Here is a 22183-nt window from a genome sequence, read left to right on the forward strand (position 1 = left end):
AACTCCTACTTCATAAACAAATTAAGTGTATATGGATCCTGCTTAAAGAGGACTACATTTGAACTTAGCCAAAAAAAGACCAACAATGTGAAACGGGGCATAACTGTGATACACGGACAAAGCTTGATTTCATTTTGATTCTGCACCAGATTTCCATACCAAACGTTTGATTGAGTAGTTTTTTAAGGTTGCAATCATTTGATCAAAACCAAAATCAGCATCGCATCAATCTTGAACTCAAAAACAGACAATAGAATCCAACTGAAGACAGCAACACTAAGTTAATAACAAAAAACTATCAGAAAAATTACATATAGCAAGATAATTTCTTTACGCGTGTTCCATATTTTTTCTCTGGCAAATATATAGCACATGTATTTTGTTGTACCTTTAATAGCATTTCCTTTTCACGTTTACCTCAATTGCTTTATTTAGGCATGTGCTGCCACGGGGCTGTGATCTTGCAAATGCAAAAGGAGTGCGTTTAAACCGAACTGACAGCAGACACACTAAAATTGGAGTTCCCAGACAAGAAGAATGGTACTATAAATCTTTGCCCCTCCGAAAGACTCCCCCATCAGTCCACAAGCAAGTCATCTTCTTCTTCCCCGTCCTCTCAACCAAGCAAAGGACCTACGGGACAGCAAACCTTGGCGTTTACATAACATAATAACCAAGCCAACACCCAGGAACACCCTCCGAACTCCAGCAAGAATCAATCAACAATGGGCTTCATCCACAGGAGGACCTCCAAGCAGACCAGCAAGGTCAAGACCCTCCTTGAGCTCGCCTTGTCGCGCCTCACCGTTGCTAGCCGTCCCCGTCTTGCTCGCAAGTCAATTTCTCGCAGCGATGTCGCCCAGCTCCTCGCCCTCGGCCATCTCGACCGTGCTCTCCACCGTGTATGTTCAAGTCTATGAGACCTAACGTCACATGTATTGAAGCCCCCCATACTCTTCAAACCAGACTTAGCCATGCTTGCATCTCTCCCCGTGCAGGCAGAGCAGGTCATGGAGGAGGACAACATGCTGGAGGCATTCAATATCATAGAGCTATACTGCAATCGCCTCATTGAGCATGCTAAGCAATTAGACAAGCCCCAGTGCGTATCTTCTCTACACCCTAACATCTGAGCTGATCTTGTTATCGTGTTTTCTTCTATTGTTTCCCATAGCTTTTATGGTTCATGATGACTAAATTTGGTGTGTAGTGAGTGTGGTGAGGACATTCGGGAGGCAGCCGCTGGGATCATGTTTGCAGCCGGGTGGTGTGGCGACCTGCCAGAGCTGCTGTTTGCACACACTGTCCTGGCAAATAAGTTTGGAGGTGACTTCGCTACAATGGCAAAGGAGGGCAGTGGCGTCGTCAACCCCATGGTAACTAGAACAAGATCTTTTCATTTATGCCCACATCCCATTGATTTGGAACTGGAAACAGAGATAGCTGGAGCTTACATGGTTGGTTTGTGCTGGCCTTGCAGTTAGTCTGGAAGTTGTCTGGCAACAAAAGAAACATGGAGCATAAGAAAAAGGTGGTGAAAGAGATTGCTGCTGAGAACAATATCCAGGTGGACTTTTCTGAATTCCCAGAAGTGGTTGAGCAGAATGGCAGAGACAACGCTCCACATCAAAACAAGCTCAGCCACGAAGCTATATACCAAATGGACATGGATGAAAGTTCAGAATCAGACTCTGATCATTCTGCCCCACATAATGAGGATCCATGTGATATTTCCACCTCTGATGGATCAAACAACGGGCAGCTGGAACAAAAGAAGGTGACAGCTTGCACAAGAAGATGAACTTTCCAAGCATCCAGCTCAGATGCAACAATCTGGGATGAGGCAATGCCATGTTTAGCTTCCAAATGTACCAAGCTACGGCCTACGGGTGTGCACGTGTTAAATGTGTAAACTACAAAGCAACTAACAATGTCCAATTAACTAAGTCAGCAAGACCTTCCATTTCTTCATGAACAGCAAGCCAATAGCCACCACCAGTTATATAATGTACATGAGACCACCCCTTCATTATTCTCCAATCCATCAAGTCTATAAAGACAAGGGTCATCTCACTACACATAATGTACACACCACCTAATCCAGGTTCTTGACTATAGTGCCTGGGATAATATGTGAAAGACATCCAACTCATGTGGCATTTTGTGCTTTGAAAATTCTTTGTGAATATATATTTGTAAATTTAATTTCTTGTGATGGAAATGTACTGGATGGCTGATATGAGACTGTTACAAAGAACACTGAGAGGTTCTCATGCACTGAAAAAATCACAAGTGCCACTAAAACATGAACAGTGAGTCCATGAAACAACAATCTGATGAGATTAATACAGATTGGTATAATATGTTTTAGAATCAAAGTTAGCAAGAAGGAAAGGAAGCAGAGAGACAGAGACTAAAAATAGAACCAGCAAAACGCGTAAGCACCAGGGAGGACAGGTCACCATGGCATGCTTCTGTGCAGGACACAATAAGGCACATCAGCATGTCACCAGATCTGCAGAGGCTGAGAGACATGAAAGCTGCCATTGCCAAGCAGCCCAAGACTCCTGATAGTTGCTGCTTCAAGAAACTAAGGAAGCATGATTCACCAGCAACCAAGAGACATCTACTTGGTACATTGACACATAAACATGTATGCCAGCATGTGTTGCTTCATTCAGCCAATCACCACATTGACTAATGCCAGGAGCCCAGGACTCTAAAATAAGGGAGTTGCTACATATAATCTAGTCTGACAAAAGACATAAGCTATCTAGTCTGGTTTGGTATTGTAACTGAGTCAGTATGTCAGTGGGGAATTTCACCAAACAGCTGATGAGCACTGAGATTGACCCCACTCCAATGTTGTCAATTCGACACCGTGCTAACACTAGTCGCGTCCAAAGTGCAAGCAAGGAACCACAGCCAAATCCTGCGCTGGTGCAAGAGTACAACAAACACAATTGACAATCCCCTGAAGCAGATTGCTTTGCAGACAATAGAATGCCAAACATAAGAGATCATGGCAGTAGAATTTAGTAATTTATTGCACAGAAAACAGCTATATCATGATAATCATCTAGAAAACGTGATAACAGAGCAGTTCTAGTTGCAGCATCACAGAAAAGGCACGAATCCGGAAAGGGGAAACGACGAGGAAGAAAAGGGCGCAGCACACCTCTCTCCCTCTTTCCATCACTGCACCTTCAACTCCATCACGCTCTTGGCCTTGGGGGCGTAGAGCGAGTACACCACCGCCTGCCGCCTCGCGACCTCGAGCTGCTTCTTCCCCTCCGCGAACGCCGCCGCCGCGGCCGGCGGGTCGGCGAGGGCGCGGTTATCGCGGAAGGCGTCCGCCGCGCGGCGGCGCGTGTACTCCCGGATGTTGTAGTCGGAGAACTGCTTCGCGGTGCGGAGGAGGGACCGGAAGAGGGACAGCACCTCTGCCCTCGTCGGGGCCGCCACCGCCGCCATACTTGCGTGCCGAAAGCTCTCGAGACAGCGAGAACCAGAGGGCAGAGGCGGAGTTCTGTATGTTTTGCGCATTCATCCTTGTCGAGAAGTTTTATTTAGCAAGAAGCCCTTGTCGAGACTGGTGCGCGCCGTCTAACCCAAGATGGGCCTGACAAGAGTAATAAAAGGGCTAATATCTGGAGGCCTCCGTCTGCTTGGTTTGAGCTTGGGCCCTTTTACAAAAGGGCCGGTTTGGGCTACGTTGTAGAGGCCTCGGCCTTCTAACCATTCCCCTGTCGCGTGGGAAAGCGAGAAGACGACGGTGGCGGCGGCTGCGCTGCGGCGTTTCTCCCTCACCTTCGACAACGTTCGTGCCGGCGCCGGCCGCAAAAAAGGATCATCCACCGCGAGGGGCTATGACGGCTGCCGAGTTATCAGACGAGGTGAGGCGGTGAGCGCATCGTATCTCTTCCTCCCCCTGTCGTATCCGTTTCTTGGGCTTGGTAAACGATGAGCTTGGTGCGGAGTTAGTTCACCGAGTTGTTTCCGCTACCGCTACCGCTACCTGTAGGTGACGCAATCGGTGTTCGAACACACGGAGGGAGCAATGGGTTCGGTCTCGGACTCGCAGGCGAATGGAAACCACCAGCCGGCGCCGGCGCCGGCAGAGGCGGAGCAAGCCGTTGAGGAAGGCGATGCCGGCGAGACGATGGAAGGCGTCGCCTCCATCGCCTTGCTGCCTTCTGGCGCCATCTCCGGCCATTTCATCCGCCTCCCTGATTCCATCTGCTTCGGCCTCCAAGGCACCCGTAAGCCTCTATCCCCATTCCCCTTACATCTGTTGTTGGTTCCTTCCAAATTTCACTCTTTGAGAACTATATTGTTATGCTGTTTTCATTTCTATCTAAAATCACCAAAGCCTTTTTTTTATCAGAGCACAGGATAAATATCAGTGGCATATCATAAGAGGGTTTATAATCTGTCGAAATTATGTTTTCTTTTTTGGTGCACTGTTCTGAGCAATACCAGACTGATATTTACGCTGTTACAGAAATTCAGTATTGCAAGATAAATTGTTTATAATATGGCATAACATTCCACATTTAGAACTGCTGTTTTGTGCTACGGAAATTTTTTAGATGACTCCCGTTCAAAAACAAAGTTAGATTAGTCAATTCGATTTTTGGTAGAATATGGTGGGTAGCTTGGATGAGACAGTGAGATAATTGCTCTTAATTATACCAATGGATTTGTGTTGGTTGGATTGGAACTATTTGTTCTGTATTAGTTCACCATCTGTGTCTTTACTGTTTGCTAGATGAAACAGAAGATAAGTTTGATGTTACATTGTCATCCGGACATATAGCTAATTTGTTGTTTTTCTTTCTTTTTTTCTATTATGTAAGCAATATCTTGTGAGAGGGAATGTAGCCGAGGAGAGGATTACCGCCTTATAAAGCTCACCATCATTGATTTTAAGGTGGGACATGTCTTATGTACTTGCTCCTTCAAGCATTTCTTGTACTAATTAACTATATTTTGTTTTAAGAAACCACCCATTTTAATATTTGGCCAATCTCAGTTGATGTAAAAAGACCATAAGCCTAGTTATATTTTCTCATGAAAAGATAAAATGAAAGGACAGATGACTTGCCCTTTCTTGAAAGGGAAGAATGGGGGACTTGAACCCATACCTCAACAACAGCAATTTTTGTGCTCTAGAATAGCACTAGGTTAAATGTGTGCCCTCTCATGAAACTGTAAAGTCTGGACAGAGCCAGAAGCCCAGAAGAGGTTATCTTTTCTCATGAAACTATGTGGCTTCTGTGATAGAGATTATTTTTTCTAATGAAACTGTGCATTTTTGTGATAGAGGTTAACTTTTTCCTGAATGATACGATGTTTGTGTGGTTGAGGTTGGCTTTTCTCATAAATCTGTTATGATCGTATGCTAGAGCAAGAGAGAGAAGGTGCTTGTGGTGGAATGCAGAGGCCATGATGCTGCTCGATTACAAAACATCGACCATTTGCATGGGTAAGTCTTGCTCTGATGTATGGATTTCATTAGAGTTCACAGCTCATTTGGTGATATTGAAATTACCTTTTGTCAAAACAATGCCAAGTGGTGTTTTGGTTGCTCACGTGAGGATTTGCATGGAGAATCTATATGGTTTCTTGCCATGGATTCTCATCTTATTTTTTGGACTTTATAGGAACATGGCAACTTTCTGGGAGGTGCCATATTAATAACAGTTGCAATGCATTATGTGTTGAGCAAGTTCTTTTGTAGTGTCTTCAAGCTGGGGTTATCAAGGGCATGTTTTACGAGACATTCCGTCTTCAGAGTAACCTAACCTTGAAAAGGATGTATGTTGGATCGTTGCTAAGTCTCTAATAGACACTTACTTGAGCTCTAGTATCCAACTCGCAAAAAAGATTTACTGTAAACTCTGCACATTGCTGGTGGTGCATCCGGTCCGTTAGCATTGGTTCATGAGATCCCAAGTGTTACCATCTCTTGTTCTTGATGGCAGCGAGGTATGAAGTAGAACTGGATGCTAACTGTCCAGAATCGGGATGCACCACTAGCAATGAGAGTTCATTAATCATTACTATGCAACTTGGTGTGAAGGAGGTCAGGCATGGGTGTATTAAAGACTTACCAATGTACAGCCTTTTATAAACTAGATTTGCTTGATAACTCCAGTGCGTACACTTAAAGTACTCTATGTCAAATTTTAGGGATTTTTATTTTATCATTTCATTCCCATGTGCTATTCAAGCTGCAAAAAGAGCTATGACTGAAAGAAAGATCAGCCTTTATTTTACTAGTGCAAAGTTGTGCTACTTCTATAATACCTGCGTAGTCTGTAACCCCTTGATGTTGATCAGTAGATGGTGCAGTGTCTACATACCAGGAGTTACAGGCAACAAGGTTCCTTCTACATTGTGCCACATCAATCAAACATTAAAACAAGCTTCAGCTGTATGGCGGACAAATGCTTTAAGTCCTTTATTGAGTTACTACACTTGAATTTGATAAACTCAAGCCCTGATTTTCTTTCTTCTAGGGTCTAACTTGGCAATTTGTGAGGTTTTAAATAGAAAGACCCTCCAAACATGTCCTTTTGTAGAAGATAAAAATGGTTTTCTTTTTACAACTTCAAATGTTTGCATAGTGGTTCCTTAATAAAGTTACAGTGCTAGCTGCTAGCTCTGATGCTCTATGCTAGTAATCTCGCCCAGTTCTCTAGCATAATGTTGCTATGTGCCGATTTAACTTTTTAGATGCATTTTGCTAAGGTCGATGCTCCTCGTGCTGTGATTGAGTCCTCACTGCTACCAAAATATCTAGCTGTTATGCGTGTTTTACTAGAATGATTTCAGTTTTTCCTAATGCAAATAATACTGTGCAGGTGGGAAGATGACATTGTTGGTTTGGTTGAAAAGGAACATGGGAATCAGAAAGTCTTGCTCTCTTTCGAATGTGAGACGCTGAAGGCTGATAAAGACGCGGAGGATCATATTATCAAATATATGCCAAACCTACGTGGACTGGATGCAGTTGGTAAGCACTACAAATAGAATTTCTTCATAAATAGCAAACAACGTTGATCATGAATACCAGTAATTCAACATAGATGTGGCATGCATGTGCGAAATCTGTTGGATGAGCAGAATTAGTTAGCATGGGCATGGCCAATTTGTAATTGTGCACCAAGTGCCACACAGTGCGCCTCACCTTCTCAATAGCACAAGAGTTTTACTGCTCGTGTGGGCACACTCTTAATGCATAGTGTTAACTCATTCATTCTTCCTCGCACTGCAGTAAATATAGGAAAAATGTGCATCACCGGCATCAATCTCAATGAGGACGATGAACCAAGAGGAGATAACTGAGAGCAGAGACACTTTGCCAGGGCGACCGGTGTTCACTGTTCCCCCTCAGGCCTTTCTGTGTTGAGTCACTGGTAAACTACTAGGCACTGGTTAACCATCAAACGTTCACACTGCACTAACGCCATCACGCGGCGTTGTCCGCTGCTGCATCCTGTGCAAATCCCAAGGACTGTACCCTTTGGTTTGGTTGCTTCTGCTGCCGCTGCTCGGGCTGGGCGCATTTTTTGTCCCTGGCGCTACTGTTTGTCACGCTTTGTACGTAGGCCTTTTACCATCTGCTTGTCTGTTTACGAGCGTGGCGCCCTGATTCTTCACTCCTGTTGCGACCGTGAGGAGTGAGGAGTAAGGACTCGTCGCGTTTTCACTGAAGAGGGCCCCGGGCTCGTCTGAGTCGCACATGGCTTTGTATGGGACGGCAGGTACTGTAACGAATCTGTTAGTATCAGTCACTGTCCTTTCGCCATCGCGTTGCAGTCTCCCAGGAGGCCATGAGCAGTGACGATGGGTCGATCCGGGTTGTTCGATTGGAGTTCCAGCGGCTCAGATCAGGCCAGGAAGCGTCTCTGACGGAGCAGGTTGGCTGGTCGCCTGGTCCAACGGACGGAGCGGGTTTTTGCCTTTTGGTCATGAACTCATCATGCTCATGATCGGGGGAGTTGCACGCACATTTGTGATGAAATCATGTGAGAATCCTAGATTGATCATTACCCGAAGAGACCACACAGACACAGGGATACTCGTACAGCGACAGGTGAGCAGAGGAAAAAGTGTGGCGTCCAGGGCCCACGCCCAGGAGCAGATGCGGGTCCCGCGAGAGAGTGCATGCCCATATGCCCCCACAGCTCTGCTCTTCCGTTCTTCGTCAGGACGTGCTTCCCACTCCGCCCGCACGAAAATGTCCTCCCGGGTTAGCCCCCCGATATGCCGCCACGTGTCTCGCGTTCCAGATCCAACGGCCCCGGTCGCTTGACCCCGTCCGCGCGCCCGCATCTCGCTCGTCAGCTCGTGCGGGGAGAACGCGAGGCGGATCGGACCGTTGCTCTGACACGTCGGGCCCCGGAGGCCGCGGACCCAGGGCGCAGCGAGGCGGGTCGTTTGGCTATGTTATTTTCCGCTGGCCCCGTGCCACGGGAGGAATTTCCCCGGAGAAAGTGCGGGCGAGAGGGACGAGCCCGGGCGGCGAGAGAAAATAGAGCGTGGGGACCGGAGCGGCAGCGAAGGAGGGGGAGGGGATCGACGGAGGCGCGAGAACGGAAGAGAGAGAGGAGGAGGTGGCGCGCGCGCCGGCGTGGGATTTCGGGTCGCGTCGAGGCCGCAGGTGAGCCGCATTGCCCGCCTCCGCCTCCACCTCTGTTCTTCGATCGGTGCGTGCTGTGCATTTCCGGGGGTGGCATGCGGAATCCTTCGCAGTTTGGGGGGATCGAGGCGGAGACGAGGCAATGCTGTTGTCGCGCGTTCATCTGGGTTCTGCAATCTGCATGCTGCGGGGGGTGCACTCGTTTTGGGGGGCACGCGCTTGTGCCTTCTCCGCGGGTGCTGCATCCGAGAGAAGGTAGCTCATTGCGCCGCTTCGATGATTTACTTAGTTAATTGATCTCGGGTGCAGTGCATGCGGATTCTTTCGGGTGTAGCTGCGGACTCGATCCATGGTATTTTTTCGTTACCTGTCGAAATGACAAGATTTCACCGTGTAAATTCTGGGTCTATATTTTGGTGCAAAATTTCCTGGAGTAATTGGGTTACCTACCCGTTCGAGATTTCAAGCGGAGGTTGCTATTGATGGGTATGGGTGGCAGTTTTTGGGAGCTCTCGACACAACCGTACGGTCATTTAGGAAACGTGCTTTGATGCCGTGCAACTTGGAATTCTCTGCTCCGAAGCAAAATATTTTTAGCTCACTTTCATTCAGATTGTTGAGGGAGGCGAGACATAGAAATGCTTGTGAGCCAAACGTTGCTTCAAAGTACTGCAGTTTGGACAATTATGCAGTTTATTTGTGCATATAAGAATCATTTAGAACATTAATGTTTTTTTCTCACCCAAACTACTACTATGAAGCCAAGTTCTTTTTTTTTGCGGGCTTCACGATGTTGAACTCCAACTTTATCAGTCTATCATTTTAGGATAGCTTTCATTCCAAAAAAAACTATATACTGTTACTTTAATGAGATAACAAGACCGCAAGAGCCCCCATATCTTGTTAAATTTACTTCTCTTTGTGACTATTCTTGTGCTATATAATGCTCAGGTCCAACTAATGGCTTAAAAACTTAAGCTGATACTTATTGTGGATGCTGAATTCGACTCAGTTAATCAGAAGCTGACCCATGACAAACTAAATAAGCTTTCATGCTTCAGTTTCCTCTGGTAAGTGGTAACCTCCCTATTCCGGTGGAAAACTAGCTTTCAGTTCATAAGATCACATCACATCTGCTCTTGCTATAGCTGATAGTTTATGCATTGATATGATATTACACACCCATAGGATTGGTAGGTCAAGAATTGGGACAACTGGTATTTAGTGCACATATTTTCAACCATTGAATATGTTCAGAACTTAGCTAACATTGTTGTTACACAAGTTTTTTCAATCTGAACATAAGGAATCGGGGTGTTCAGATTTTACAGAACTAGTTTGAATTTAAAATAATTCATAAGGATCTGGACTCAAATCCCCCAATCCAAACATGCTTTCCTATTGGGACCTGGTAATATGGCTGTGTCAGTTTCTTTGTTTCTATTATTCTTGCAGAGAACAAATCTCATGAAATCATCACTAGTAACACAGTAAGCTGCATATTTTATTGTCGGAGAACATCAACTCATCAGAAATCATCGTGAGGTCTTCATAAGTCAGCCACCTAGAGCAGACAATGTCAGCTTCGGAGTTGAAGATTTCTCACCAGCAAGTAAGAGGGGCATATGTTTCACTTACATTCTTAATTCGTCTATCTTCACTATGTTTCTGATCATGTTAATTCATCTATGTGAAGTTTTTATTGGACCTCACCATTTCATGATTCAGCCACTTTAGTGAAGTTCAGTTGATTTGTGTTTCACTTAAAAAATACTGGATCATGTAATATTTGTTTATAAAGTGAGACGATAGAATTCAGTTTGGTTGATCAATGGGGTAAAATGGGCTATTCATATGATTTCTTGTTGTACTGGAATGATGCTAATGTTCTTTCTGAAAGACTCTCCATATTTTTTTTGTTAACAGTACTTACACATATAACTGCTTATGTAAAAGCTCATATTTTTCCTTATTTCAATTAACATTAAGTTCCAAAAGGTATTGCATCATTTGATTGTTGTATTTTCTAAGTATTCACCCTGCTCTGTTTCATACTCTGACTGGTATCATCTTCACAGCCCACTGAGAATATCAGCCAGGTTAAGACCTGCCGTTGTGGGGCAGGAGACTCTAACTTTCAGACCACTAATAAATCTGAAGCTGGTGAAAATTCACCAACCACTTGTCCAAACTGTCAGGTTTGTTGGATTTTCTTCCATCTAAAAAAATGTTGTTTTTTCATGAAGCTGTACTTATTAGTACATAAAGAAAAGATGCAAAGGGCATTCTACTAATGACCTTTTCAATGTTCTAATATTTCGTTGGGCAAGTGACACAATTCATCACTTCAGAATTATTTTTTCATGAAGCTGTGCTTGGTAGTACATAAAGAAAAGATGCAATGGGCACTCTACTAATGACCTTTTTAATGTTCTAGTATTTCCTAGAGCAAGTGACACAATGCATCACTTTAACTTCAGATTTACTGTTCCTAAGTCTCAGTTGCACTTCAACAAGCATGAATTCAGATCAAGTTGTGGCAAAAAGATTAGTGTTATAAAAAATTTTCACAATCGATTCCACATATTCTTTTACTGCAGGTTCTTAAGAGTGGAAATTTACTGCTCTCATCTAAAGGTATTTTTTTTTCCTGCTGATACTATGCATAAATTCTGTTTTAGCATGGCTAGATTAACTTGTGGTAAGGTTTTCATATGCCTATGCCATAGGAATATTATCCATCAAATGAGCTAGATTGGACCAAAATAACGTTCTACCTTCTCAATTTATCAAGCACAGAAGACAGAAAAAACATGTATCTTGAAGTCAGAGCAATAATCACAATGTCTTATGTGGATAAGAGTATTTATCATGCAAATTTCGGAACGACAGCAAACTATATTGTAATTTGTTTTGTTATATAGCCATGATTTTTATTGAGAGGATATCAACCTGCAGGGTGGATCATATATGAAGATTAGGTAATCATTTTGAGTGGCAATCTAAGTTAGAGCAGACCATGGTACAATCTACTTGCTCCAAAAGGCATGGCCAAAAATGTATAATATCTGTTTATAATTCCTATAAGATCATATGCTTTAAAATTTCGGTGCTGGGGCAAACAAGCTTTGGTGAAGTCTCAAGTGTCGGACTGTCGGTGTTGTGGTGTGCATGTGTCGTCTTTGGTCTTTTGTGCTATTTATATTCTCTTCTTAGTGAAATGATGTGCAGTCCTCTTGCATATTCGGGAAAAATGCGGAACGCCTATGGGATAATTGCTCGATATTGTTACTGAGCCAAACATAGTTCAATAACAATTTTTCCTTCTTTTTAGCGGGAAGGTTATCTTTGCAGTTTAATTAGGCGGACCAGATTATTTCTTCTTGAATCTGATCCTTTTTAATCTGGAAACTTTTGTAGAAGCTTGGTTGCTCCATTCTGTCATTTTTGCATTTGACGAATTATGTTTTAACATGAAATTTTATATATTTATGGCTACACTATGCTTCTCATTTCCTTAATTTTGATAACTTACAGGGATTGGCTGGACAGTATGGAAAAAGCGCTGGTTTATCCTTACAAGGACATCATTAGTGTTCTTCAGGAGTGATCCTGTAAGATATATTGCTATAATTCCTTCTATAGTGTTCCATTTTCTTCAAGTTATTGTCTAATACTGTTTTGTAGAGCTATGCACTTTGTTGTGTCTCTTTGCTTCAGTCACAATGCTGTGAATAATTTAAATTATTGTTTGGAGTAGAATAAATTTCCTTGTAATAAAGCACACTCCAAGGTAAAGTGTATTCAGAAAGAAGACATTAGGTGATGAGATACCTTTATCCTGTGAGGTTAGACTCCTTGCTATCTGTACTATATGATCAATGGTTCAACTATATCATCAATTGGATCGTAGGGCTAGGATACCAGCTAAGTAAGCTACAAATCTGGCTTTCCCTTGTCATATATGGATCCCCCATGCTGATCAGATCTCATTTCATGTCTTCTGTTCTATTGTTTTATTAGCTTTATGAAATGTGATATAATTTCCAAAATTCATTTTGAGGAAGAGCAAGCATATGAATCCAACTCTTAGAAACTACACCTAAGTTTCGAATAAGAAGTTTGTGTAGCTTATTATTTCCATCTACTTGCTTAGATTAAGTCAGAGCATTATTAAGATTCTCACTAGAGTACCCGAGCTCTCATCAAGTAAAGCTATATCTAAGACAAGTTATATCCACTTATAGCACTGCAACAGCTAAACTACAAACTAGCATCCTGATTTGATCTAGGTAATTATATCATTATTCACTAATCAGTATACCTAATATTGTACAAAAAAACTGAATGAACCTGTAAGTGGTACTATAGTCTGATATTAGAAAACAAAATGTTAACACTACTAATGGCTACCCGTTTAACCATTTCAAGAGGTAAACATGATTGCAGCCACATGTACAACTGTTGAAGCATAGTTCTTTTTGGCTTGTTGGTGAAATTATCTATGGATTTGTCTTAGTAATTTATTCAAACTGAAATGATAGGTTATGCACAAACATGGCAATTACCCCCAATTTTTCTGCTTAACTTGCAGAATGCTCCCCCTCCCAGAGGCAGTGAACCAATTGTTACACTTGGTGGAATTGACTTGAATAACACTGCAAGGTGTGAATTTAGATGTTTTTTTGTTGAAGTATAAAGCTCCTTCAATAATATCTTATAAGCTTATAATCTTGAGCAATGTTTCAGTATGATTGTCAAAGAAGAAAGGAAAACTATAACAGTGGTCTTTCCTGATGGTCGTGATGGACGCACTTTCACCCTTAAGGTCAGTTGTGTACCGCATTCAATTTCTTGGTTGCTGTTATGGTGCTTCAAATGGGAGGGTTGGCATTTGGGAGTGTGCAATGATGTTATCACTGCAGTGACTAGTGGGGCAACAGGTGCTGCAGTGGGATTGAAATTGCAGTGCTGGCTGTGACTGGGGGCGGGGTGTGCAACAACAGTTAATATGACTTATGGTATTTAACGGTACAGTCTTTTATCAAACAGGCAGAAACTACAGAAGACCTAAATGAGTGGAGAAGTGCATTAGAGAATGCTCTGGCTCAGGCACCCAGTGTTGCGAATACAGCTGGGCAGCATCCAGTAACCACCACTGACATAACAGAACCTGCTGAAGCTGCTGTTGAACAATGTAAGCCATGTTTACTCTTATCAGAAGTTGCATGTATTAGTCTCTTGTATTTATTTATAGGTCATACTTTCTATACCAAAAGGAATCCAGCTTTTGTGACAAACAATAGGCTAGTCAAAATTTCAATGGATATCAATTCCTCACATTCTCCTAACTGAAGTTGATAGCTCTAGGATCCTGAGTCCTGTCATTTTCCATTTCTGGTAGCTGTAAAAGTATGGTGGTACACGGGTACTGTTCCCTTTGGTGTTTGATCACCTTCATTTTACACGTCCTGAATTTGTTGATTTAAAAATTCTGTAAGACATGGGTAAAAATGACTTTGTTGTTGTTGTGCTGCAAAAAATGACTTTCTGCCAGATAAATACACCAGTTCACTGTTCAATCTTGCTTGTCTTCTAGTACTTAGAAACTAGATTTTTTTAGGACACTAACTTAATCAACATGCATGCTCCCTATGGCCTACAGGAACATGGGCAAACATTTGTTGGTCAACATGCTTGAAGTAGCTTCCATTTTTCATTAGTATCAATGCATCCAGTCATCTCAAAAGTTAAAAAGAGAAAGGAAGACATCTACAATTGCACAATTCATTATCCATGAGTATATATTAATTGATTTTTCATTAAACATGAGTATATATTAATATATTATGAGCCGCATGGGCCAAGATGGGCTATAGACACCAACCTACCATTTATACAAAATACAGCTGACATAAAAAAATTATGAAAATTTTGCATCAGGTGTCAGATATTGTTATATATATTTGGTAACATATTAAAATCAGAGACTTAACATCATGAGCTTGAGATTCTGTACAATATTTAGAACGTTTTTTTTTCATTTATTTTGTTCTCACTCTGTTCTGGTGGGGAGGGATGGAATCTTATCATGGAGTTGGAATACAAATAAGCAACAATTATTTCCATTTCAGCGGAAGATAAATCTGTGATTGGTAGACCCGCAGAATTTGCACTTGTTGATGCTGATGGCACTACAGCATTCCTGGAGAAAGCCTTAAAGTTCATTGAAGATTATGGTAAATGTTTTCAATACACAATCTTGCCTCAAATTTCCTTAGTTATAAATTTACGAAATACAAATCCTGGTGAACATAAATAATATCCAAGTACAGGTTTATATATTTACCAAGTTAGCTGTTCAATGACAAGTGGAAAAAATACGCTCTTTCTAGGTGTCAAGGTTGAAGGAATCCTCCGTCAGTCTGCTGATGTTGAAGAAGTCAAACGCAGGATTCGGGATTACGAAAAGGGTGATTTCTTGTAGTCTGACATTTTTCCCTTTTAAGTTAGGACAACTAGGTTTGGCACTTCAGTGTCTCAGCCCTCTTGGGATTTCTTGTATGCAGTTATAGTAAGTTATTTATATTCTTATATTGGTACATATTTTCATGAAGCTAGTTTGGGAGGACTATTAGTTTGGATATTCTGAGAGAGTTGTATTTGCTCTGGTTTATTTGCCAGCTATGTGTTTAAAACCACATCTTTTAATATGAATTTGTAGGAAAGAATGAGTTCTCCCCAGAAGAGGATGCACATGTTATCGGTGACTGTATTAAGGTATTTATTGACAAGCATTACTATGGTCTCACAATAGGAATAAATTGTGTATTATTTTTAGTAACATTTGACGGTCCTCACTCGTTGCAGTACATTCTTCGAGAGATGCCATCTTCTCCAGTCCCTGCATCATGTTGCACTTCCCTGGTTAGAGCTTACCGTAAGACTGACTTGAAACTTACTTTATTTACTCAGCAATCTGTCCAGTCTTAAATTTCTGAGCCTAGCTACCTTTCATGGAGTATATACCAAAATACTAGCTAAGCTTATGCCCTACCAAACATTGTGTTATGCTAAAATTATAAACTGATCAAAACAAGCGATTATACAGGAACTGACAAGACAAGAAGACTTGATGCTATGAATAGAGTGATATATGAAGTTTTTCCAGAACCAAATCGCCAATTGTTGCAGAGGTATCTATCGCCAATGGTTTGTTTCAAATGTCTTATCAACCAAACTCTAGACTGAAAAAGTTAATGATCATGGCGTCATGGTCCTAATGCCTATGATTTTCATTCTTGAAGAATATATACGTGATTTTTCCATATTTATTTTGATTATCAGTTAGCTATAGCCTGTATCATAAATTGACGACAGCATCATCAAAGTCCATGAAACTCATTGCTTTTTCTTTTAGGATTCTCAAAATGATGCAGATTGTTGGATCGCACAAAGCTGTAAATAGGATGTCTGCGTCTGCTTTGGCAGCTTGCATGGCACCACTTCTTCTTCGGCCTCTTCTTCTTGGTGAATGTGAAATTGATAGTGACTTCAGTATGGCTGGGGACAGTTCATTCCAGTTGCTTCAAGCTGCTGCTGCTGCCAACCATGCTCAAGCTATTGTTATTATTATGCTTGAGGAATATGATCAGATATTTGATGTATCTCCTTTTCCCTGGACATGTTTTTCTCTGCAAGCAAGTTCCATTTGATTGTCATGAATTTTAATCCAACAGTTACCTGTTTAGGATATTGAAGACGGTTCATACTCTTCAGATGCTTATACCGAGTCTGACATTGACAAGGAATATTCAACAGACAATGACATACATGAAGATGATGGTTCCTATGGTTCTGGTGAAGATGATGTCGAAGAAGATTTGAATGATAATACTGAACACTCTTCTGGCAACAGGGGTGAACGTGATAGTAACATTAGGGTTGGTAATGCAGATGACCAGGTACTTCATCTGATCACTGTGTTCATTTCTAAAACATTATCAAAAGGAAGATATTTCTTTGTTTGTAAACCTTTATGATTGACCCCTTGTTTTATCATGCTATTCCTTACTGATCATTTGATTATTTCTGAATTTGTATTATAAGTTATCTTCTTGTTTTGCTTTAGCATTCAGAAATTATTTTGTTTGACTCCTGATTCCTAAACGTAACTGCTCACAAGTCTGGTAGAACCTTTCCATTTTCATCAACACTATTTATTGCAGTCAAAAGGGCCTCATTTGCTTAATTCTTGCTTGATAGTGGTTTTTCATAGGAACATTTTTTAGCAAGACTTTCAATATCAAGTAATCCTAGTACAAACTAAATTTTTTAGCAAGACATGTCAATATCAAGTAATCCTAGTACAAACTAAGTTATGCTAATTTATTAAACATGTTTCTTTTTTTTCTTGAATAGGCTGAGTGTCATTTCATTAGGATAGGAAGAAACAACAAGAGAGAGGACATGAGTCTACTCCCCTATACAACTAAAAGTTTACAGTCTCACCACAAAATTAAAACACACGACCAAGAAACTAGACCTAATCTGGGGGAAGCAACCGGAGGTGCATCTCCTGCAAAACACCATAAGGTGCACTCAGTCTTCACCGCCTGCAGGATCACCTGCACACTTGGACTAACACCCTCAAACACACATGCATTCCGATGCTTCCATATTTCCCAAGCAACCATGATTATTGAACATGTTTCATCCACTATATCCCCACTATTCACTATAAAAAATTCCCTCTTGCACATAATTTAAAATTGGAGCAGGTAAATCATATTTTGAGCATCTTCATTCATCAGGCACTACCTTCTTAATGCCCAATTAAACAACCAGTTTAGCTAATTCGCAATACCATATGATGAATAGCCTGTAAGAATAAAAACTCTCCTTAGGGGAGAGATGTCGGGCCTAGCATCATCATATATGTAGGAGGTGCAAATCGAACCTGGTTGGCTGAGTAGCAACTAGCTCCACTAACGAGTATATCTCGGGGAGATTCTCAACAAACAATCTCTTAAGAAGAAATCAACTAGTTATTTGTTGTATCTAACTGACTTGAAGATTTATGCTTTCGTATTCAACTGATGGTCCAAAAGTCCATCAATTGCATTCTGATAATGAATGCCATCATTTTACTCAGTGTTTGAAGCTAGCATATAATTGAAATGCTAATAAGATATATATTTATAGACTGCTTATTATGTATTTCATTTGGCCAACAAAAGACTAACACTATAGGATGCATGCAGCCATGATAAACATCTGAAAGGATCTGGGCGATTCTTTTTATGAAAATACTTTTGCTAAATCATGCTCTTGAAAAATTAATGGTTAAAGTAGCATTAATTTTACGCAGAAAAAAAACGCCTTCCTTTTTCTTGACTGAAGGGATTACTCCAGGCATCTTAATGTTCTTGGAAATTATATTAATAAGACTAAGATTCTAATGAATGACACTGCATGAAGTCTGAAATAATCACGGCACACATTTCAAACATATAAATTTTCCTTTCCAACTAAATGCTCTTGCAGTTTGTTACCTTACAATTTCTCATCACCCATAGGTTATCTCGGGCCCTGCATGTGATGAAAATGATAAAGTTGTTCAACCACCTGTGAGGACCACGAGAGTAGAACATGGTGTGCCAACAGAAGAAAGTAATCAAATTAGTTCTCTTCAAAAAGTTGACGAAACCTCTCAAATGGAGAGCAACCTTCCATCCCAATCAAAACAAGAATCAACTAATGAAAGCAAAAGGAACTCATGGGGGCGTACTTCAGTAAGTTTAAATTGTTATTCACATAATTGTCTATCAGAACTAGTGCTATCTGCTATGTTATAGCTTGGCTTAAGCACTTTATTTACAGGCAAGAAAAGACCTCTCAACAGAGGAGGCTAACTGTTGCGGTGGTGATGATGATGAGTAAGTAGCCTGTTATATTATATACAATGCAACTGGGCATGTGCTATGTATTGAAAGAGTAACAGACATCTTATAAAAGCAGCAAATTCTTTTTTGCAAGTTGTTTTGCTATAATTCTCCTTGAAAGCAATGAATATTGCGTGGAATATTAGATTGGATTGATTGAGAGATAGGGGTTACAATATATAGGGGTGAGGAGATCTTAGGGCTTATAGAAACAGAGCCGGATAAGATCTCATATCTCTAACCATCCTAATCAAGGAGAGGCCGGCCAGGCTACAAGCCACACAGCCCAGGCCCATACACACGCATACATACAGCTTGCTAACACTCCTCAACAACCAAGAACTCATCCCATGACGACCAAAAGAGAATAAAAGGAATATATCACTGTTGTTAGGGTTTAGTAATGGGAATAAACTCTTTCAGTTCTTATTTAGTGGCCCAGTTCTGTTTGTCGTCGTAGTTAAAAGTATGTAAAGGTTGGCTGCTACGGACCGAGCCACTTTTAGCTACAAAAAGTTTTCCCTACATTCCTTTCCCCATATACTTTTGTCCTACTTCTATCCACTCCCACTTGTAGGATGAGTAGTGCATAAAATACAATCATGTTTTCCAATTCATGCATAGAAAGTTTTCTTTCTTTCACTGCATATAGGTTCACTTTCCCTTTGCTTCTCTAAAATTTGTATGTCTTATGAACTTGGCATACCATTTAGGGTTTCCTGTTACATTTTTTATATAAAAAAACTGGACAGATGGAAACTTATAAAGATAAAAATAAAGTCAGCTTTTAGAATTTGCATTTGTTGATATTTTGAGTTGCCTTTTCTTATCTAATTCAGCTTCTGAACTAGGGCTCATATTGTGAAGCTTGAAAACAACAAGAGTCATCTCCAATCTAAAATTACAATGGAGGTACAAGGATCACACTAAAATCATGTAACATAGCATTCTTCGGTGTGAGATGATGCTATGTCTTTTTCAGGTAAAAGAAAATACAGTACTCCAGGCAAGTCTAGAAAGGCGAAAAGAAGCACTACATGAGCGCCGTGTAGCACTAGAAAAAGAAGTAAGAGCTCAAACTTAAGGTCTATTTTTTTTTTCTGTTCTGGAAAGAGAATATACTCCAGGTACCATTTTTTACTGTTTAGTGGCTTTGTTTCCGTAAGAGATTCTCTGTTCCAGGCAGGGTTCAAACTTTAACAAATATAGAAAAAAAAAGCATATGACACCGGGCATTATGTTGAAGGTGAAGATTGTTCTAGTAGCAGTTATGCAGCAAGTACTATTCAAACATCTGAACCCAAGCAATAGCCCAAATAACTTTGAGAAAGTGGTCCTTGCTCCTTACGTTTTAAGAGTCAACAAATGCATGCACTCTGCCCTCAAGGTTTGATCACATGGTGCTCAGTCAGATGAGCTTTTTATTCTTATCTGTTTGAATGCCCAAGACAACTGATACAAAGTATGTTAACGAATACCAAAATGATTCTTTTTTTTTTCCTTTTAAAGGATGAGTACATTAATCGAAATGAACATTTTCTTGCTGTCCATACTTATCCAGTGCAATCATGTTTCATTTGTAGGAATATCTCCCTGATAACAACAAACTAAATGAAGTTCCGATTCTATTTGATGTACTAATTTCATTATGCGGCCAACTTTTTTTTACCTCACATTTTATCACTCTGAGCAAGGCCCAGTGAAGCATCAGTTTCTTTGCAAGGCCCTGTGAAGCATCAGTTTGAGCAACATTGCACTTGCTTTCCACTTCTTTCTTCCTTCAAATAAATTGAAGTTTCTAGCAGTCATGGTAACGTTTGGGTGCAGCCTTGCCTGAAGAGAGGGGAGTGGGAGTCCTACTGTGATGCATTGTGGCCTGTACTCCACTGAACTGCATACTGGATAATGCCACTTAAACCATTGAAGTATTAAATATCACTTTGTAATAGCGATGTATCCATCCATCATTGGACCATATAGTCCGCTGATAGAACAAGGATTTGAATGGGAGTTCTGACTCAGATCTCAGAACTATGCTGTACTTATGTGCTTCTGGAATTGTTTTGTTGTGCTTGCAATGTTCTGCATTTTTCTCTGTTCAACAAGGATACTTTGCACATTCAACAGGTGGAAAATTTACGAGACCAGCTGCAGAAGGAGAGAAATTTGAGGGCTTCATTGGAGTCTGGCCTAATGAATATGCGAAGAGGACAGGTGTCCTTCCCGTCAACAATAGACAGCAAGGTACCCTTTCTGAAACTGGCTATTGAGATAGATAACGGTTTTCGCCATTTGAAACGTTTTCTTCTTTCTGTTGATTAAAGACTAAGGCTGATCTTGAGGAAGTAGCTGCCGCTGAAGCTGACATTATGAACTTGAAGCAAAAGGTTTCTGATCTTCGTGGACAACTCAACAACCAGGCCCAACTGAGTTCCACCTCATTATGTGAATCATGCAACAACAAGCGGCTCCTAAATACAGACAAGATTGTCGAGTAAGGTTTTATTTCCAAGAATTCAGTAGTACTTTCGCACATTCTATAATATTTTGCCTCTCTTTAAAATCTTTGGTTGAGACATATTTAAGATAGAGTTCTACTAAATTGGTCTCCCTTTCTTCAGCGGCGAACAAAATGCTGCCCTTTCTACAGAGATTAGCTCCTCAGTCAAAGCACCAACTGTACCTGACATGTTCTGGGCTACAAACCAAATGGTTCAAAAGATGTTGGTTTCGAAGGACGGCCAAGATGGATCACTTACCACGAGGTGGAACTTTGCGCAGAGGCAGAACTCCAATAATGCAGTTACGAACAAGGCTCAAGGTTCAAGTACTAAAGCAGAGGTGATCCCGTTCTGCACGATAGTAAACGTTTATTATGCTACTCTTAGCCCCCCCCCCCCCCCCCCTCCTGGTGTCTGACGCTAACGATTTATTAACCTGAAGTTAATACTACCGCTATATTATCAGGAATCTGGGATGGCACCATCGTCTGCATTAGCCAAGCTGACTAGCCGACTCAACTTTTTGAAAGAAAGAAGGGCGCTTCTTGCTAGTGAGATGCAAAACTTAGATCTGGGTCGCCCTCAGGCCCAGGGGCCTACAGCTCCTCCGAAAGGAGACTCCAGCTGAGCAGTAGACTTGTGTTACTACATATGTTCCTGGAAGAGGATTCCTGGCAATGTTTTCAGAAACTTTGGTTGGAACAAACTACAGTAGTTATAGAGTAACATAATCTGGACATTGCGCTGGTAAATCGTGTCTTCACCATGATGTTATATACACCAGTTGTGTAGCAACAACACTGACGGTCAACCTGGTATGTAGCATTCTCTTCAAACACTCTGGGCCACTGCCCAAGTACGCTTGCAAGTACATTTCAACATTTGTGGGGCTGTTATCCAGTTCCATTAGCCTGAGGAGGTACTCGGGAGTGGTATCTGTTTCTCTTGCTGCACATCAGCTAAACTTATGATCAAACTTTGTAAGAATATAGCACTATGCTTCTCTGTATTTAAAGTACTGTATGAGCTAATAGCAGATCCAGGGTCAAAAGTTCCTGCTTGAAAGTTGAGCCCCTATTTGTTTTGTC

At 41.2% G+C, this 22183-nt stretch overlaps 4 protein-coding genes across 4 annotated transcripts; 3 read left to right on the forward strand and 1 right to left on the reverse strand.

The window, feature by feature from the left end:
- Positions 1-430: 430 nt before the first annotated feature.
- LOC101780137 (IST1-like protein) lies at positions 431-2152 on the forward strand. Its single transcript, XM_004984902.3, has 4 exons — positions 431-902; positions 999-1102; positions 1211-1376; positions 1481-2152. The coding sequence occupies exons 1-4, from the start codon at positions 726-728 to the stop codon at positions 1799-1801; spliced, it is 768 nt and encodes a 255-aa protein (XP_004984959.1). The 5' UTR covers positions 431-725; the 3' UTR covers positions 1802-2152.
- An 811-nt stretch (positions 2153-2963) lies between these two features.
- On the reverse strand, positions 2964-3537 carry LOC101780532 (LYR motif-containing protein 4). Its single transcript, XM_004984903.2, has one exon. It carries the CDS (start codon positions 3472-3474, stop codon positions 3196-3198), a length of 279 nt encoding a protein of 92 aa, XP_004984960.1. The 5' UTR covers positions 3475-3537; the 3' UTR covers positions 2964-3195.
- Positions 3538-3742: 205 nt separating this feature from the next.
- On the forward strand, positions 3743-7722 carry LOC101780936. The gene is made up of 6 exons (XM_004984904.3): positions 3743-3896; positions 4025-4262; positions 4860-4933; positions 5409-5488; positions 6870-7021; positions 7283-7722. The coding sequence occupies exons 1-6, from the start codon at positions 3870-3872 to the stop codon at positions 7351-7353; spliced, it is 642 nt and encodes a 213-aa protein (XP_004984961.1). The 5' UTR covers positions 3743-3869; the 3' UTR covers positions 7354-7722.
- A 788-nt stretch (positions 7723-8510) lies between these two features.
- LOC101781342 (rho GTPase-activating protein REN1) lies at positions 8511-22172 on the forward strand. The gene is made up of 24 exons (XM_004984905.3): positions 8511-8671; positions 9602-9720; positions 10106-10262; positions 10729-10848; positions 11251-11287; positions 12188-12264; positions 13245-13315; positions 13400-13478; positions 13703-13847; positions 14785-14889; positions 15046-15123; positions 15375-15430; positions 15521-15590; positions 15762-15846; positions 16071-16314; positions 16402-16614; positions 18229-18444; positions 18533-18588; positions 19446-19506; positions 19577-19660; positions 20722-20838; positions 20919-21088; positions 21216-21435; positions 21562-22172. Exons 3-24 carry the CDS (start codon positions 10227-10229, stop codon positions 21721-21723), a joined length of 2502 nt encoding a protein of 833 aa, XP_004984962.1. The 5' UTR covers positions 8511-8671; positions 9602-9720; positions 10106-10226; the 3' UTR covers positions 21724-22172.
- Positions 22173-22183: the final 11 nt, after the last annotated feature.

Source organism: Setaria italica, chromosome IX, assembly GCF_000263155.2.
Source record: "Setaria italica strain Yugu1 chromosome IX, Setaria_italica_v2.0, whole genome shotgun sequence".
Taxonomy (NCBI): Eukaryota; Viridiplantae; Streptophyta; class Magnoliopsida; order Poales; family Poaceae; genus Setaria; species Setaria italica.

Bases quoted from the DNA above. Each gene is read 5' to 3' on its own strand.
- LOC101780936 (XM_004984904.3), top strand. From the start codon at position 3,870: ATGACGGCTGCCGAGTTATCAGACGAG. The intron at 4,934-5,408 runs GTGGGACATGTC...ATCGTATGCTAG, and splicing joins TCACCATCATTGATTTTAAG to AGCAAGAGAGAGAAGGTGCT. The intron at 5,489-6,869 runs GTAAGTCTTGCT...AATACTGTGCAG, and splicing joins AACATCGACCATTTGCATGG to GTGGGAAGATGACATTGTTG.
- LOC101781342 (XM_004984905.3), top strand. From the start codon at position 10,227: ATGTCAGCTTCGGAGTTGAAGATTTCTCACCAGCAA. The intron at 13,848-14,784 runs GTAAGCCATGTT...TTTCCATTTCAG, and splicing joins TGAAGCTGCTGTTGAACAAT to CGGAAGATAAATCTGTGATT. The intron at 15,124-15,374 runs GTGATTTCTTGT...ATGAATTTGTAG, and splicing joins GATTCGGGATTACGAAAAGG to GAAAGAATGAGTTCTCCCCA.
- LOC101780532 (XM_004984903.2), bottom strand. From the start codon at position 3,474: ATGGCGGCGGTGGCGGCCCCGACGAGGGCAGAGGTGCTGTCCCTCTTC.
- LOC101780137 (XM_004984902.3), top strand. From the start codon at position 726: ATGGGCTTCATCCACAGGAGGACCTCCAAGCAGACCAGCAAGGTCAAG. The intron at 903-998 runs GTATGTTCAAGT...CTCCCCGTGCAG, and splicing joins TCGACCGTGCTCTCCACCGT to GCAGAGCAGGTCATGGAGGA. The intron at 1,377-1,480 runs GTAACTAGAACA...CTGGCCTTGCAG, and splicing joins GTGGCGTCGTCAACCCCATG to TTAGTCTGGAAGTTGTCTGG.